The sequence below is a fragment of the Podarcis filfolensis genome (assembly GCF_964270895.1).
Source record: "Podarcis filfolensis genome assembly, chromosome: 6".
Classification (NCBI taxonomy): domain Eukaryota; kingdom Metazoa; phylum Chordata; class Lepidosauria; order Squamata; family Lacertidae; genus Podarcis; species Podarcis filfolensis.
In genome coordinates this window covers 443,546-461,190 of record NC_139609.1, presented here as the reverse complement: position 1 = coordinate 461,190, position 17,645 = coordinate 443,546, and the positions used below count along the sequence as shown (strand labels likewise).

At 40.3% G+C, this 17,645-nt stretch overlaps 1 protein-coding gene across 2 annotated transcripts; it reads left to right on the top strand.

Moving 5' to 3' along the window:
- Positions 1-22: 22 nt before the first annotated feature.
- PIGA (phosphatidylinositol glycan anchor biosynthesis class A) lies at positions 23-16,037 on the top strand. Of its 2 annotated transcripts, XM_083621430.1 has the most exons (7): positions 23-157; positions 2,430-3,210; positions 5,031-5,163; positions 7,999-8,131; positions 11,555-11,761; positions 12,528-12,787; positions 13,403-16,037. In XM_083621430.1, exons 2-6 carry the CDS (start codon positions 2,493-2,495, stop codon positions 12,783-12,785), a joined length of 1,449 nt encoding a protein of 482 aa, XP_083477556.1. In that variant the 5' UTR covers positions 23-157; positions 2,430-2,492; the 3' UTR covers positions 12,786-12,787; positions 13,403-16,037. The 2 variants fall into 2 exon arrangements, with proteins under 2 accessions (XP_083477556.1, XP_083477555.1); XM_083621429.1 differs by having other exon boundaries at positions 12,528-16,037.
- The last annotated feature ends 1,608 nt before the right edge of the window (positions 16,038-17,645 follow it).

The window sequence follows — 17,645 nt, the reverse complement described above, 5'->3', positions numbered from 1 at the left end:
TGTGGGCAAAGCGGTGCGTGGGTCTCGGCGCCTGCTGTTGCTCCGAGAAGGGCAGGGGCCGCCTCCCGCCGCGAGGGTCCCCGAGGAGCGGCGGCCGAAGGAGCAGCCGGGCGCCGGGAGAAGCGCCGCTCCAGTCCCTCGCTCGCGCGGGCGCCAGGTGAGCCTCAGGCCCCGCGGGGCCTCCGCCCCCGAGAGGCCTCCCCCCCCGCGCCCCTTCTCCCCCGAGGGGACTCGAGGCGCCGCTCTTGCCCGTCAGCCTCTCAGGAGTGGGCCGCCTCCCTCCCCGGGGCTTTGCCTGCTGTTGGTCGCCTGGAAGCCTCCTTGGGTCGCCTTGGGCAGGTGTCACAAGGAATAGTCATCCCATGAGGCCCCGTTTCTCTGAAATGCTCCCGCTCCGGTGGCTGCGGGGATCCGAAGAGCCTCGTGCCCTTGGAGCATCCCTGTGCTGAGCTTGGCTTTCCTGGTGCTGTAGTCCAAAGTCTTGCAGAAATGCAGCTCCCAGTGGCAGCACCAGTGTTAGTGAGGTTACAGGGAGCCAGGCAAAGAGCCGTCTCAGTAGTGGCGCCGGCCCTGTGGAGCAGCCGCCCCTCAGATGTGGAGGAAATAAACAGCTACCTGACTTTTAGAAGACATCTGAAGGCAGCCCTGGCAGAATCCGAGACCAGGGAGAAGAGATGGTGGAAGAAGATTGGAAGAAATTTAAAGACTATCTACAGAAATATTGTAAAATTAATGAATGTTAGAATGATGTTGGATAGAAATTAAGTGGTTTCCAGCTGTAATGCTTTAAGAATATGGAAGAAGGGTATAAATAGGTGAAAAAATAACTAAAATGGTGTTGGATTGGAAATAAGTGGTATTAGCAACAAAATTAATAAGAATATGCAAAAATGAATTGATAATGGATGAAAATACTGAGTTATAAAATGTTAAGTTATAGAGATAAGATAAATGAAAGAGGGTAAGGATTTGCTGATTTGATTATTTAAATGGGAATACAAGAAGGGGAGGTGTGAGGAAGTCAAAGAAACAAGCAAATGAGTTTTAAGTTATGAAAAATAATTGTTTTTAATTGTTCTTATTTTTTCTGTATGTTTACTTATTTTTTATTTTTTTATTATGTGTTTTTGTATATTTGTCTTTGTAAAATCTTAATAAATATTTCTTAAAAATAAATAAATGAAGGCAGCCCTGTATAGCGAAGTTGTTAATGGTTGAAGTTTTTAATATTCTATTGAGTTCTGTCCAGAGTAGCTGGGGAAACCCGGCACAATGGGCGGGATATAAATAATAATAATAATTCAGAAAAGCTAGGAGAAATGGCACCCTCAACCTAGGTTTCAGTCACCACAACAATACATACAGGCACGTTTTTTTTAGACAATTACTAAACCAAATGAGGATAAGATGGGGGATTTAGCTAAAGATGGAATAAATGCTGTGCACAAAAGACAAGTTATTTTGAAACAAAGAATCAATCAAGTCTCCTTCACTGGAGGTTTTAAAACAGAGGTCAGATGGCTGTTCGTTATGGATGCTTTAGTTGAGATTCCTGCATTGCAGGGGGTTGGTCTAGATCAGGGGTTGTTCCATCAAGCACTGGTGGGTGGTAAGGAGATTTTACCATCAAGAAAGATGCATTAGTGGGCGGTAGGTATAAAAAGGTTGACTATGCATGGCCTAGATGACTTGGGGTCATTTCCAACTCTACAATTTTATGATTCTAAGTTGCAAAGCAATTTCATTCCAGCAAAAGTAAAAACCAAACCTCTTTTACGCAATTAGAGCAGGTAGTTTACTGAAACCTTTATCTTCATAAATTTGTAAAAAAAAAACTTTGCATAGAGAATTTATGTGGTCCTTTTTGTGGTACTTGGAGGGTACAGGTCGTACAGTGAACAAGCACAGTGGGACTTAAGTTTAGGCATGTATGGGACAGTAACACCCATCCCTCTCAAGAGAAAAACAATCCATTTAACTGTGAAAGAGCTTTGTACAACAATGAAAGGGTTTTCTCTTCCTCAGCACATCAAAAGGAACAAGTGGAAAGGGAACACTTCAGTTAGTGACACTGCTCTCACCCAGCCACAGGAGATTTCGGTTGCAAACCACGTGACTGGAAATCTCAACGGTTGCAAGGGGGGCACTCACTCCTGAGTTGCAAAAAGCAACTGACGACTGGTTAATTTTGAACGCTGGGCGGGACGCAGATAAATTGCATGATAATGGCTTCCCCCAAAGTCTTTATTCTAACACTGCAATCCTGAACACACTTACTAGGGACAAGAATAAATGCTATTGAACAGAATGTGGTTTATTTCTGACAGAAACATGCATAGTATTGTGCTGTACAATGAAGACCTCTGTAAGTGGTGAGGGTTTTTTTTAGCCTTGATGTGTAATGTGTATTTTTTTCTTTGCTGTTTTAGGAAATGGCTGGAGCCTTTTCTTCATGTTGAATGTCTACTTTTCAGACTGATTGCTAAACTACTATGGCAGGTCAAAGAGGAAATCACATGCAGTTCCTATCCCCCTTGTCTTCTTCCACGGTGAACTGTCATAAATCTCCATCATGTTCAAGTAAAATTCATAGTATTTGCATGGTGTCCGACTTTTTTTATCCAAACATGGGAGGAGTGGAAAGCCACATCTACCAATTGTCACAATGCCTAATTGAAAGAGGACACAAAGTTATCATTGTCACTCATGCTTATGAAGACCGTAAAGGCATTCGTTACCTCACCAATGGACTGAAAGTCTATTATTTGCCATTAAGAGTTATGTACAACCAGTCTACTGCAACAACTCTCTTCCATAGCCTGCCTCTGCTCAGGTATATATTTGTACGTGAAAGAGTCACCGTTGTCCATGCCCATAGTTCATTTTCTGCTATGGCTCATGATGCCCTGTTCCATGCCAAGACAATGCAACTACGGACAGTTTTTACAGACCATTCCCTTTTTGGATTTGCTGATGTTAGTTCGGTGCTTACAAACAAACTCTTGACTGTATCGCTATGTGATACAAACCACATAATATGTGTTTCTTACACTAGCAAGGAAAATACTGTGTTGAGAGCAGCACTGAATCCTGAAATAGTTTCTGTCATTCCCAATGCCGTTGATCCTACTGACTTCACTCCAGATGTATCTAGAAGGAACAAAAGCACAATAACTGTTGTTGTTGTCAGCAGGCTTGTATATAGAAAAGGTAATGAGATCCAAAATATACGTGGCACTTAATGTAGCTTCTTTCTAATGCTATAGAGTTGATCAGAAATTGCCTTTCTGTTTGTATCTACCTTTTAAATTTACTTAAGTTTTGCTGCATGATATTATGGCTGATTTTATTATTATTTTATTATTTACTAAATTTGTAAGTTGTTTTATCTTACCCAGGGAACCCCAAAGTGACTTACAGCCAAACAAAAAGACAATAAATCCCACACAGATGCATTGAAACAAAGAGAATAGAGAAATACATTAAAAGCATCCCACCCACTTCTAAAAGGTCACAGATAGTTAAAGGCCAAAGACCTGGTTATAGAGGAAAGTTTCTGCCTGGCACCTAAATATTTTAAGACCTGGCAAGTATAAAATCCTGTTTAGATCTGTGGCAGACCGCATGCAGTTGCATGTGGATTCACATGCTGCTTGGCAGGAACTGCGTGGGGCTGCCAGTTTTAACAAGTGAAACTACAGGTGAGACTGCTGTGATATCATAGGATCATGATGACCTGAGCAAGAGCTATTGTTGTTGCAGGTAGAGGGCCTAGAAGAACGGTCATAATGCATACAGTTTGTTCTGTTCCTCCAAACATGCAAATACATAAAATAAAAAGGAATGTTGTGAGATATAGGGGTGCCTAAACCAAAAACCTAGGATAGACAACAAATTCAGAGCAAAGAGCAAAAAAGGCATTGGCCCATTAACTCTTTCTAGCAGACATTTTTATCTTCAGCACTGGCACCAATGTTTTTTTTTTCTGGGATGCTCAGGGATACGCTGTACCGACACCATTTATTTTTTTTAGAAGAAAAATACTGACTGGCACAATGTTTTGCCTTTAAAAAATTTGCTGTCGTGTAAGTGTCACACTAAGATTGGGGAGCCAGTGTTGAAGTTCTTGCTCTGCCGTGAAGCTCAGCATGACCCTGAGTCACGTCATCTCTCAGCCTGTACTGTTTCACGGGGCTTTTCGTAGTATAAAATGAGGCAAGGGAAAGCCATGCACAGCTCCTTGGAGGAAAGGCAGGATATGACTGCAATTAATTTAGGGGGAATGATTGTGAAAGTGCAGTGTGCTACCTTCCATTCACCAGTACAAGGCATGTTGGTAATCCACCTACACAATATCTAGTGCATTTTCCTTTTGAACTGTGGCCTCTGGGCTAGTAGTTTAGATACTAGTAGAGAATCCATCCCTGCTACCTTTTCTCTGTCAGTGGACTTTATTCCCTGCTGTTCCTGATAGTAGCCATGCCACCTCACGGCTTCCAGTCTTGTGTTACATGGGAGTAAGTTCTTCTGAACCCAGGAGGACTTACTTTTGAGGAAACAGGTTTCCTAGTGCAACTGCTAGAAGAAGGTAATTGTTCAAGACACTTTATCTTCTCTTTCTCTTAAGTTTTGTTCTGCCTTATATATTCTCCATTAATCCTCCCTGCTTCTGTGGATAGGACATATGATTGTTGTCTACTTCCCAAAAAGCAGCTTTTGCACAAAGCTTTGCTTGTAGTGTAGCAGATACTTAGAAATCAGGTACCACTGAGATCTCGCAGCAGTAATGGAATTTTTATGGAGTAAGATAGAGTTGAAGTAAATTTGTAAACTTCAGAAATAAACTCTAAATCTGGTCACAGTAAAAAATCAAGGAACCCAATACAGTACACTATAGTTTTTTATTTGCAATTTTATTAACACAGTTTTTTTGTCATTTTCTTTTGATGCTGAAGTATGATGGAATGCTTTGTCAGGTAGATAAGTAACAAATCTGAAATACCAACTGCCTCTAAATATTATGTCTTCAGGTATAGATTTGCTTAGTGGTATAATTCCTGAACTTTGTCAGAAGTATCCAGATTTACATTTCTTAGTTGGAGGAGAAGGACCAAAAAGAATTGTACTAGAAGAGGTACGGGAAAGATACCAGCTGCATGACAGGTACTTGACTTGCTCTTGTTTTAATACTGTTGTGGTGATTGAAGGGTCAAAGGAAGAATTGGGTGAGCATTGGGAGGAAGGTTGCAAGGGGAAGGTGCATATGGCTAATGAAATTTGCATATAATTTCCACCATCCTGCCAGATACTGAGCAGCACTTGGTAACATGCTGTGATTTTTCTGGAACATTCTTGTTTTGGAAGAGTGCTCTCAATTCTGGCATATTATAAACTTACAAAATTCGTTTAGGTGAGTCACTCTTTTCCATGTATGCAGCTCAGTGCACATGGGGGTGGGGGATGGCACACCAGTCTGATAATCCGCTGTGGATAATCCCCCAAATATGTAAATTTGTAATCTGGAAGGTGCTTGATGGTCAATCAGTATTTAGTTCTTCAAAATCATAGAATCATAGAGTTGGAAGAGACCACAAGGGCCATTGAGTCCAACCCCCTGATAAGCAGGAAACACCATCAGAGCACTCCTGATATATGGTTGTCAAGCCTCTGCTTAAAGACCTCCAAAGAAGGAGACTCCACCACACTCCTTGGCAGCAAATTCCACTGTCGAACAGCTCTTACTGTCAGGAAGTTCTTCCTAATGTTTAGGTAGAATCTTCTTTCTTGTAGTTTGGATCCATTGCTCCGTGTCTGCTTCTCTGGAGCAGCAGAAAACAACCTTTGTGACATCCTTTTATATATTTGAACATGGCTATCATATCAGCCCTTAACCTCCTCTTCTCCAGGCTAAACATGCCCAGCTCCCTTAGCCGTTCCTCATAAGGCATCGTTTCCAGGCCTTTGACCATTTTGGTTGCCTTCCTCTGGACACGTTCCAATTTGTCAGTGTCCTTCTTGAACTGTGGTGCCCAGAACCGGACACAGTACTCCAGGTGAGGTCTGACCAGAGCAGAATACAGTGGCACTATTACTTCCCTTGATCTAGATGCTATACTCCTATTGATGCAGCCCAGAATTGCATTGGCTTTTTTAGCTGCTGCGTCACACTGTTGGCTCATGTCAAGTTTGTGGTCAACCAAGACTCCTAGATCCTTTTCACATGTACTGCTCTCAAGCCAGGTGTCACCCATCTTGTATTTGTGCCTCTCATATTTTTTGCCCAAGTGCAATCTTTTCAAAATTGCTTTCTTGCTCAGTTACTTTCTTAAGATACTTGTATTTCTTCTATTCCTTGTTGGTCCACATTGAGCTTCTTCACTGAACTAGCCACTATAGCCCCAAAGTCTTGTTCCTAGTCATTCACCACCAGTCCAGATTACATTAGCATATACAGCATATACAGTCAAACTTCGGCTCCCAAACACCCCCCCATTTTGGAACATTTCGGCTCTCAAAAGCCGAAAACCCAGAAGTAAAAGTTCGGGTTTTTGAATGTTTTTCGGAAGCTGAACACGCAACACGGCTTCTGCTTGAGTGCAGGAGGGTCTTGCAGCCAATCAGAAGCCATGCCTCAGTTGTCGAACATTTTGGAAACCAAACGGGCTTCCAGAATGGATTACGTTTGACAACCGAGGTTTGACTGTATGTGAAGTTTGGATTTTTTTATTTTTTATTTTTTGCCATTTTACTGTCCATTCACCCAGTTTGGAGAAATCCTTCTGGAGCTCTTCACAGTCCCTTTTTGTTTTGTTCAGCTTGAACAACTTGGTATCATTAGCAAATTTGGCTACCTCCCTGCTCATTCCTAGCCCTTGATCATGTTATGAGCAAGTTAAAAAGCAAGTGTCATAACACTGATCCTTGGTGAACTCCCATTTTCTACATCACTCTTTTGAAAGAACTGTCCTTTTAATTCTACAGCCTGCTTCCTGTTTCTTAACAAAATACTGATCTGCAAGAGGACTTCTCCTCTTACCCCGTGAGCCTTTGGTGAGGGACTTTATCAAAAGCCAGCTCTTTACTTGGCACAAAAGTCTTAATGTTGGCATTCCCTGGGGAAGAGTGTTCCATAAGCATACTTGCTCCTTTAGGAGGAAAGGCAGGGTACAAATTTAATAAAATAAAAAATTAAATGAATAAAATGGCAGCTAGTTGCCCATCTCTTTAGGCGAGTGAAAGTGGAAAAGGAAAAATGTATATACGGTCAAACCTCGGTTCCTGAACAGCTCCATTTTGGAATGTTTCAGCTCCCAAACCATTTCGGCTCCCGAATGGTTTTTGAGCGTTTTTCAGAAGCTGAACATTCGATGCGGCTTCCGCTGAATGCAGAAAACTCTTGGAACCAATCGGAAGCTGTGCCTTAGTTTTCGAACATTTTGGAAGCCGAACGAGCTTCTGGAATAGATTATGTTCGACAACCGAGGTTTGACTGTATTGGCAAAGAGCAATCCTCTAAGTAACCTGGCCCCAATATGTTTAGGGCTTTAAAAATTAATGCCAGGACTTAAAATCAGGCCCAGAAATGACATGGAAACTAGTGCAGATAACTGCATTGCTCTGTTTTGGGCCTGCTAAACTGTCTGCACCATTTTAAAAGTCAGCCTCACAGTACATGACAGTAATCCATTTTGGAGACTATCATAATGGATACCCATCACAAAGTTTTCTCTATGTGGTGTCATTAAATGTTGGCTGAATTATGCCCGTTATGGATTGTATCTGAATGTGTGAACCAATGCCATTTAAAAGCATTGTGGAGCTTGTTTTGATATGCAGTCCAGCCCTTCAGTGTCAGTAGTGTAAATAGCTAAGAAAATCATAAGCCACAAAATTAGTGATATTGACAAGTGCTTACGTTTGACTGTGATCATACACATGGTTATGAAGACTTTTGCAAATATTACCTTTAAAAAACTTGTTTTCTCTAATTGCATGCAGAGTCCGTCTCCTGGGAGCTTTAGAACATCAGGATGTTAGAAATGTCTTGGTTCAGGGACACATTTTTCTCAACACTTCTCTCACCGAAGCATTTTGCATGGCAATTGTGGAAGCTGCCAGTTGTGGTTTACAGGTAAAAACAGTTTCCTTGTTTAGAGAGACTAGTTGGACATTTTCTTAATAACATAATATACAACTATGCATTAACAAGCAGACTTTTGAATAACATATCTGACAGAAGTGTCTACACTTATAACTACAAGTTCTTTGGAAATGAAGAATCAGTTTGCATGGGACTTACAACTTGATTGTCAGTTCTCTGTATTCATTATGTAGAATTTTAACATAACTGGCTTGCATATTTCAGGAATGCAAGGTGTGTTTGAACCTTGATTATTTGTCTTATTCTCATCTTTGATTCAGAAAGCAGCATTTGGACAACTGAAGACTCAGTCATTATCCTTTAAAAAATTCATTGACAGCTTTAAACATTAGATTGCCACATTGTGTATCTAGTGAAGGAGAGATTATTCTACAGTTTAGCAATATAGGAGAAAGAAAAAAATATAAAATGAAAATGTTGAGGTAAAAGATTGAATTAAATCAAATTTTATTTTGGTTCATTTGGAAGAAGATCACTCACTGTTTGGATTAAATTAAAAAAATCATTTTGAGTCTCTGAATGTTCTCAAGTAATTACAGACTTCCATGTTTTCTGACGTGGCTGCTAGATTAAGCTAGGCAGAAAAGAGTGCAAGTTGCAAGCACTGCTGAAACTGACCAGGAGGAATTATAGATTCCTAACTGGCTCTTTTTATTCTAGTAATGTTTGGCTGGCATAGACCAAGGAATGGGTGAGGAGCAATCCAGCTCATCTATTCATTGGTTCTGCCTGATGCAAGTTGTTGAGATGGTGCTTCTACAGCAAAGGGAAGGAGTTTGGTTTCTCCTCCTTGCCTCTCTCTGAAGCGGCAGGGAGGCTGGAGTCTGAGGTCTCTGGACTCTTTGGTATCCTTCAGCCCTACAGAACTTTGGGAGAAGCCCTCTCTCTGTTTCTCAGGGGTGTGACTGCTCACAGCTCCAGTGGGATGATGAACCCTGAAAGGTGCATTTCCACCTTTGTCACATAGATCTCAATTTATGATCCACCAGCTATGTATTGTGTCCTGCCAGGTGATTGATAAACCGCCCCTTCTGGCTATTGCAGGAAGACATAAAAAATGTAGCCTCTAGGAACTGCTGTGTATATCTGTTGTGCTGCTCAGTTTTGAGGATTCTGCTGTGCTGGCCTTTTCTACTCTATTTAATATTTTCACGTATGTTCATATAAAATTGGCTTAAGAGGTCATAAAGTACACTGATTACTTCATTTGATTAATTCATCTTCATTTGCTTGATTTATTTACATCCAACCTTTACACACACACACACACACACACACACACACACACAGAGTGCTTTTTTTCTGGGGGTATGCAGGGGTATGCATACACCTAAACATTTTGTGAATTTTGTACGTTTGTCCATTTGTTTTCCCCGATTTGAACTATAGAATGGTGATTTTCTTGAGTCAAAATGAGAGTACCCCTAAACATTTTTAAAGAAAAAAGCACTCTGTGTGTGTGTGTGTTTGTGTGTGTATACTTTTCAGCATACACTACAATTAAAAAGCAACTAATCCAAATAATAAAAAAGAAAAGAAGAAGCATAAAGGGGGGATAGAAAGCCATCTTTCAGAGGTGCAGCTTAGCTCTTGTCCCCCACAGAAGGTGGGGGACCCTCCCAGCTCCCACTTGGGAGATCTTCCCTGCCTCTCATGCATGGTCTTTCACCTTCCATCCAACACCTTTTGTGCATACCTTCATTAATCCAGAGTAGAGAAAGCAGGAAATAAACGTAATAAAAAATAAAAAGAAAGAAAGAGAAAAGAGAAATAAAGATGACTTTCATCTCTTTAATAGACAATTGCATTCCTTTCTTATGCTAAAGAAATTATTTTCACTTTTGTAGCACTTCACAAAAAGGACAGAGCATTAAAAGTAATATAAAATAAAGATTATTAAGCACCCTTATCCGTTTATAATCTTTCTTAATCACAAATAATTAAGATATTTTTTTTATTTATTTTTCTGGCTGTTAGGTAATGTCTCATCTTACGCCAGCAGTCCATTTGTGTTCTAGGTGAAAATTAAGTGGTGGATAGATTCACGTCCGTCGTAATTCATCCCAGTCTCAGAAGTAATTAAAAGAAGGGAGCTTTAGCTGACCTGATGTCCCAAGGACTAACCTTCAGGGCTATTATGCAGGCACAATGGTGATTCCTTCCTCCCAACACGTTCCCTCCATCCAAAAACTTCATCTAGTCCAACCCTTTGCAATGTAGGAATCTTAGCTAAAGCATCCATAACACATGGCCATCCAACCTCTGCTTAAAAACCTCCCAGGAAGGAGAGTCTATCACCTCCTGAGGGAGACCATCCCATTGTTGAACAGCCCTTACTGTCAGCACTGTTTAGTTGAAATCTCCTTTCCTGTAACTTGGAGCCATTGGGAAAACAAGCTTGCTCCATCTTCCATGTGACGGCCTTTGAGATATTTGAAGATGGCTATCATATCCCCTCTCAGTCTCCTCTTTTCCAAGCTAAACATGCCCAATTCCCTCAACCATTCCTCATAAGTCTTGGTTTCCAGACCCTTGGTCATCTTGGTTGCCCTCCTCTGCACATGTTCCAGCTTGTCGACATCCTTCAATTGTGGCACCCAGAATTGGACAATGTATTCCAAGGCAGACCAAGGCAGAGTAGAGTGGGATTACGACTTCCCTTGATCAGGATGTTATACATCTGTTGATGCTGCTGCATCACACGGTTGACTTACATTAAGCTTGTGGTCCTTTAATCTCCCTATCTTCAAAGGTAGAGAGTAATAACAAAGGTTTATGTTTTGCCTATTGTTAATCACAGCATAATTATCTTGTTGTAGTGTCAGCAGTCAATGACTAGCCAGCCAGCTTTTCTCCTGGAAGTCCCATATCCAGTCTATCCTCAAAAAGACTGAAGGAAGCTGATAGCAAAAATAAAAATATGGATTTATAATGTCAAAACGCCACCTTCAATCTAATACAAAAGAGCAAAATTAAAACAGCTTGTCTAATGGATTTGTAAGATATTAGTACTGGTGGAGGGTGTTTGGGCAAGAAGTGATCTGTTTTGACAACGGGGCGGGGGGTCAAAGGAGAGAGAAATGGCGCTGAATCAAAGTGTCTCCTTTCTTGAGGAGTTTCCACAGTCATGAGTCTCCCTGTGTAATTTTGGGCCATTCATATACTCTTCATCTGATTTACCTCACAGTGTTGCTATAAGGATAAAAGTTGAGATAGAAGCTGAGAAGGCCATTTATGCCACCTAGGTGGAAGGGCAAGACAACACATTTATTTATACATTTACAGCTGATAATTTGGAGGTGAAACATTCATTACTGTGTTGTATTATTGATATAGTATTTTTGAAACCTAAATTGCCTGATAAGTATAATATAAATTTTCCTGCTATTTTAGGTGGTGAGTACAAGGGTTGGTGGGATTCCTGAGGTGCTGCCAGATAATTTTATAATCTTATGTGAACCTTCCGTGAAATCTCTCTGTAATGGTTTGGAAAAGGCAATTCGTCAACTGAAGTCGGGATCGCTTCTGTCTTCAGAAATAATACACAACAACGTTAAAACTTTCTATACTTGGAAGGATGTTGCAAAGAGAACTGAAAAAGTAGGTACACTTCCATATTCTGAGACCCATTATATTTTCCTGGTCTTTGTTTTAGTGTGTGGGGGGGAAAACACCTCCAGGTGTTGCAATGCCCATCAGCCCCCAAAAGCGTGCTCAGTGGTCAGGGATGGTGGCAATGGCAGCCCAGCAGCATCTGAAGGGTCAAAGGTTCAGCATGGAGGCTTGAGTAGTTTTCAGAGTGGAGGGTGAGCAGCTCTACAAATATGTTGTTTTTATGTCATACTTTTTTGTGATATTACGTAACAGAAATAAGTTCTCAAATTCCTTGTGCTGGTAGCATAATTTGCAAGCTTCATTAAAATTGCCTTCACTTGGGCCCTTGCATAACATCTCCTAGTTGTTTTACTATTTAGCTTGTTGGTGTGGAAATCCTTCTAACTAACAGTCTTTACTAGATACTCCTAACTTATTTCCACCAGAAACCTTCACATACATTGTACTCTGTACTGGAGCAACCCTAGTCAGATGAGTAAATTCGCCTCCTCCCCTAGATGCAATGTTATTGAGAATCAGGAGCCTCCCCTTGCAAAACAGTCTGTGGACCTGCTGCTGAGAGAGAGCTGCTGCCTATGGACCTCTTTCTGAGATCTCTCCTAAGCCCCACAAGTGCTTGTGCATATGCAGAAGTACACCCTGTATTGGACTTAGAATATAATCAGCCTTATAAGCAGATGTCTTGCCTATTAGATGATGCAATCTAAACATTGCAGACAACCCTCATGTATTCCCCCCCTTTCTTTCTTAGGTGTATGACAGAGTTGCAGGTGAAACTGTATTACCAATGGGCAAACGACTTGACAGACTAATCTCTCACTGTGGCCCAGTGACCGGCTGCATTTTTGCTCTTTTTGCTGTGCTCAGCTTTCTTTTCCTGATCCTCTTGAGGTGGCTGACACCAGATTACCTTATTGATGTTGCAATAAATGCTACAGGAGAAAACGGGGCATGGACTCGACAGTATTTCCCCAATAAAAACAAAAAAGAGAAGACTTCGTTCTGTTAAAGGTGCTAACAAACAGGACTGCATTCTCCTATGGTCTAGCATTGGCTGTTAGATTTACATTTGCCAAGCAATGTTTTTATAAATTATTGGACAATTTTTCTTGATCTTTGGAAAGAAGATGTTCTACCTCAGATTAGGATAGTCTAAAATGGCTTAGGATAGTTATGCTTGCCAAGACCTGCCACAATAGCTGATCACATTTCTTTCAACCTGAATGATTTTGTCTAAATATGGAGAATCTCATTGTGGCAATTACTGAAAGAAAGACTTGGGTGAATAGGTGGAATTTTACTGCTTTCCCTATTTTTAATATCCTTCCCTTCCCCCAAGCCTTAAAGATGAACCTTCTGTTCCAGCGCAAACCAAGTGGAGATCAAAATTGTAACTCTAGATGTCAGGTGTGCTTTTTAAGGGTCAGACACCAATGTGAGACACAGGTCCCATAGAGGAGATTGGACTGAATCTTTCTTTAGGTTTCTTGGGCACTAATGAACAGTATGAAAATAAGCATATTTTAATTTTTTGCATGCTTTCCTGAATATACATTTTAAAATGTGTTCTTTGGAAGAAGTTGCTTCTTGCTGGTGTTACAATTTACTTTTTATGGTTTTGTTCAGACACATCTGGAAACTGCTTTCATGCTGCACGGATAAGCCCAAGAGAGCCTCCCTATCTCCAGGGTGCAACAAGGAGAAGGTTGGAAGCTTCTGCTTTTATGTAAAAAAACCAAAACAAAAAAACCCCAAAACCTATGGTTCCCCTTTATGGATAAAGCTGGGGGATTGTTATTCTGAGTTATTCAAACCATAGTTTGTTGAAATAAACCAGGATCAACCATGGTTTCTGATCCTGGTTTGTTAACTAGTGCAATTCTATCCAGCTCTGAGAAATCCAAATGGTTTACTCCCAAATCCATTTGCATAGGATTATAAAATATGGCAGAAATAAACCATTGTTCCCTAAATTCATTAATTACAGGGAACTGTGGTTTGCTTTAAAGTAGAATTGGAACCTTCCAATTTCTTCATCATGCACCTGGCTTCCCAGTTTATCTGAACTGTCCCTATGTTTTGGCTATTTTGTTATTTTTAACATCCCATTACAATATTGATATGACAATCAGCACTGTTCTCTGTGCTTTGGGGTCTTGGTGTTTAATTTGTCTCACTGTGGCTCCTAGCAGCCTCCTACTTTAAGGGTAGCAGGCAGACACCACTGGAAGAAGTCCCCACAGGGACTGAATATGAGTAAAATGCAAATCAGGTTAGAACCTAGTTGCTTAGTATTTTTAAGGGTGGCTCTTTTTCTTGGCTGTGAAAGTATGAATGCAAAATTAAGAGATCATGTATGAATAATGATTACTGCATGTGCTGGATATGTGCTTCTAGAGTGGGGGGACTGTATGGATGTTGTAAGGTACAAGTGCCGAGGTTTTTAATTAATTAATTAATTAATTTTAAGATCCTGTTTATTGTCCATGCGTCTTTTCTGCCACCTTCTTCAGCTTAAAGCTACGTTCCTGTGCATCCTTATTGGGGAATAAAAAGGTAAAAGACCCCTGGACGGTTAAGTCCAGTCAAAGGTGACTATGGGGTACGACACACATCTTGCTTTCAGGCTGAGGGAGCTGGTGTTTGTCCACAGACAGCTTTCCAGGTCATGTGGCCAGCAGGACTAAACTGCTAGGTTGGTGCAACGGAACACCGTGATGGAAGCCAGAGTACATGGAAATGCCGCAGCGGTACCTATTTATCTACTTGCACTGGTATGCTTTCGAACTGCTAGGTTGGCAGGAGCTGGGACAGAGCAACAGGAGCTCCCCCAGTTGCGGGGATTCGAACAGCCAACCTTCGATCAGCAAGCCCAAGAGGCTCAGCGCCACCCGTGTCTCTCTGCCAACCTAGCAGTTTGAAAGCATGCCAATGCAAGTAGATAAATAGGTACCGCTTCGGCAGGAAGGTAAATGGCATTTCTGTGCGCTAGCCATCTGTTGACAAACACCAGCTCCCTTGGGCTGAAAGCGAGATGAACGCCACACCCCCAGAGTCGTCTGCGACTGGACTTAACTGTTCAGGGGTGCTTTACCTTTACCTATTGGGGAATAAGTTCAGTGGGACCTAGTGGCTGTGTTCACATTTAATGCTAAGCCAGAAAATATGAATTCCTACTTTGCTTCTGCCTTCTGCAAGTGGGGAAACCAAACCACAAAGTGGTTGGCTTAGTATGTCATCCAAACCTGGAATCATAGTTGTTTCCCACAAACAAACCACGGTTGCCATGACTTCAAGTTGGCTAGTGGTCATGATTTGTTTGAGTTCAAATGTCACAGGAAACCATACCCTCCATGGTTTATTTTCCTGAAGCAGGAATGCCTGTATCAGTGCCTAGCTTGAAGTTTAATCCCTAGTGGTTTAATAAACTTTATTTTCTGGCTTCGCATTACATGCAAACACAGCCTGTGGAACCTGATTCCAAGTAAACATGCAGAGAAGTGAGAAGTTGACAGGTTTGTAAAGACCATTGGAAATCATTAAGGAATTGAAACATACCTTCAGTTCACACAAATAGGCAAATGTTTTAAGCAAAGTATTTTCCTCTGTTTTCAGTGTATTAGTACAAAGTTTTTGCATCCCTCAGGTGCATGCATGTACTTTTTTATGGGGTGAGGTGAAGGGGTTGGTGCTACAGGCTTGCTTAAGGTGGCATTTGGTGGCTTACAAAAAGAACTTGCACAAGTTAGACCAAGTGTCAAACAAAATTGGAAGCTGAAAATTTGCATCTCTTACTGACATTACACATTGGTGAATGCAATGTTAATGTGACTTACCAGCTTTTATCTTGATCACCAGTACTCAAATGGCATTCCTATGTCCTTATGTCATAGAATTGCTTTAATAGCTGAAAATTCTAATTTTTTATTTTCACTATTGAAGGCACTCCAGTTTCCCTGTAGTGTGAGATACTGAATGAGCAAGGTTAGATCATTTTGTAATTTTACACATTTTTTCTGTTTGGGAAACACAGGTAGGAAAGAGGCACAATTTTTCAATCTAGTCAATAGGCTATCAAAGGGATGTAGAGGCTTTTTGGAAGTGATCTTGGTCCATGCTATTTTCCATATGGCAAGTGTTCTATCACCAGTCGGGATTTAAAAAAAATATTTTATTAAAGTTTGTAAAAGAATACAAAGATTAATATCAGATATCTTTTTATCAGGGTAAAAAGCTAATCTAAATAAAAACAGACCAAAAAGGGGGGGGGGGAGAAGAGAACTCCTAACTTCTCAGGAGTTAGGTACCAATTTTACATCATTTTGTAATAAATCTCTTTTAAATCACAACACAATGTGTATTTTAACCATTTAGTCCACATTTGTTCCTGTTTCATCTGTATATTAGAACCATTTATTTTGCCCATTTAATCATGCATTATTTAACTTGTTTTTCTTGCATTTCAAATTTCAACTAAGTTTATATATTTCTGCAATAACATGTTTGTCATCTGTACGCAATTGTATTTCAATATCTGTCTTTTTTTGTTCTATACCAAAAGTCTTATTATCCAACTTAAATATTTCTGTTAATTGTAAATGAGAAAACAGTTGGAGGCCATAACCTTTCACTGTTTACTGTTCCCTTGTTTTAATTGTACAGTCTCCTTGATTCCACATTTTTCTCTCTCCTGTATTGGGGAGACCACGTCATTCCAGTCTCCCATAAGGCACAAATTTTCATATGAAAAGTCCATCAACCTGTCCACAAGTTCTTTATAAAATACAGATTTCTCTTCATTTGGGGCATAAATGCCTACAACCAAAGTTTCAGTCTCTTAGATATTAATTTCCACCCCAACATATCTACCTTGTTCATCGGAAAATACCAGTTTGAGGCAAAATTGGGAATGTATATATAGAACTCCATTTTTTCTTCAGTCCTGCAGGGATAGATTCCTCACCTATTTTCTTTTAATCAAATATTTTATATCCCTTTTCTTGATATGTGTCTCTTGTGAACAAATTAGATTCAGTTTCATTTGTTTTCAAACCAATAACTTTTTTCTCTTTTGAGGAGCATTTGCTTCGTTTATATTTCACATTAATATTTGAAATCCACATCTGGGCAGATTATTTTGTCAAGTCTATACTTACAGCTCCCAGTTCTGTTCCTTCAGTCTCATCTATTTACATAACTGCCACACCTAGTTTAAATTTCTCTTGCTTTCTGTGCTGAATCCAGTCAATATCTGTGATGTTTAAAGGTGAAAGTCACTCCCTCTGGTGTGTTCCATCTAAATTGGATTCTTTTCTGCGTAAGTTTACTTGACTTTCTTTTATGCGGTGTCTGCTGTGGGATTTCTTTCAGTACAATCACATCTATATTGTCAATTTTCAATCTAGTCTCAAAATGCTGCTGCAGGACTTTGTCTGTAATTTTCTTTCTAACAGATTGGACCAGAATATCTCTTGGCACCTTTCTTAGCTTTGCAAAATGTGAATTACTTCTGTAGATTTTGTCTGTTTCTGCCTCCAAATCATCCATAGTCTTTTCCAAAAAGCATGCCAGGGAATTAATGACTTTAACCCTAATATCTTCACCCTTCTCTTCAGGAATTGTTCTAAATCATAGGTAGAACTCTTTGTCTCTCAATTCTAATAATGCCAAATTATCCAAATATCTTTCTATCTCTCTGTCTGACTTCCCAGAATTTCCACTTTATCATTTAATTGCTTCATTTCTCCAGACAGTTGCATATAAAAGGCTTCTATTTTATTAACAGCCCCTTCCTAACCATGTCAAATGTTCACCTGTTTTTTAATTCAAAATGTCCGTGTCCTTTTAAATTGCCTTTATGATTTCATTT

Bases quoted from the DNA above. Each gene is read 5' to 3' on its own strand.
- PIGA (XM_083621430.1), top strand. From the start codon at position 2,493: ATGGCAGGTCAAAGAGGAAATCACATGCAGTTCCTATCCCCCTTGTCT. The intron at 3,211-5,030 runs GTAATGAGATCC...TTATGTCTTCAG, and splicing joins CAGGCTTGTATATAGAAAAG to GTATAGATTTGCTTAGTGGT. The intron at 8,132-11,554 runs GTAAAAACAGTT...CTGCTATTTTAG, and splicing joins CTGCCAGTTGTGGTTTACAG to GTGGTGAGTACAAGGGTTGG.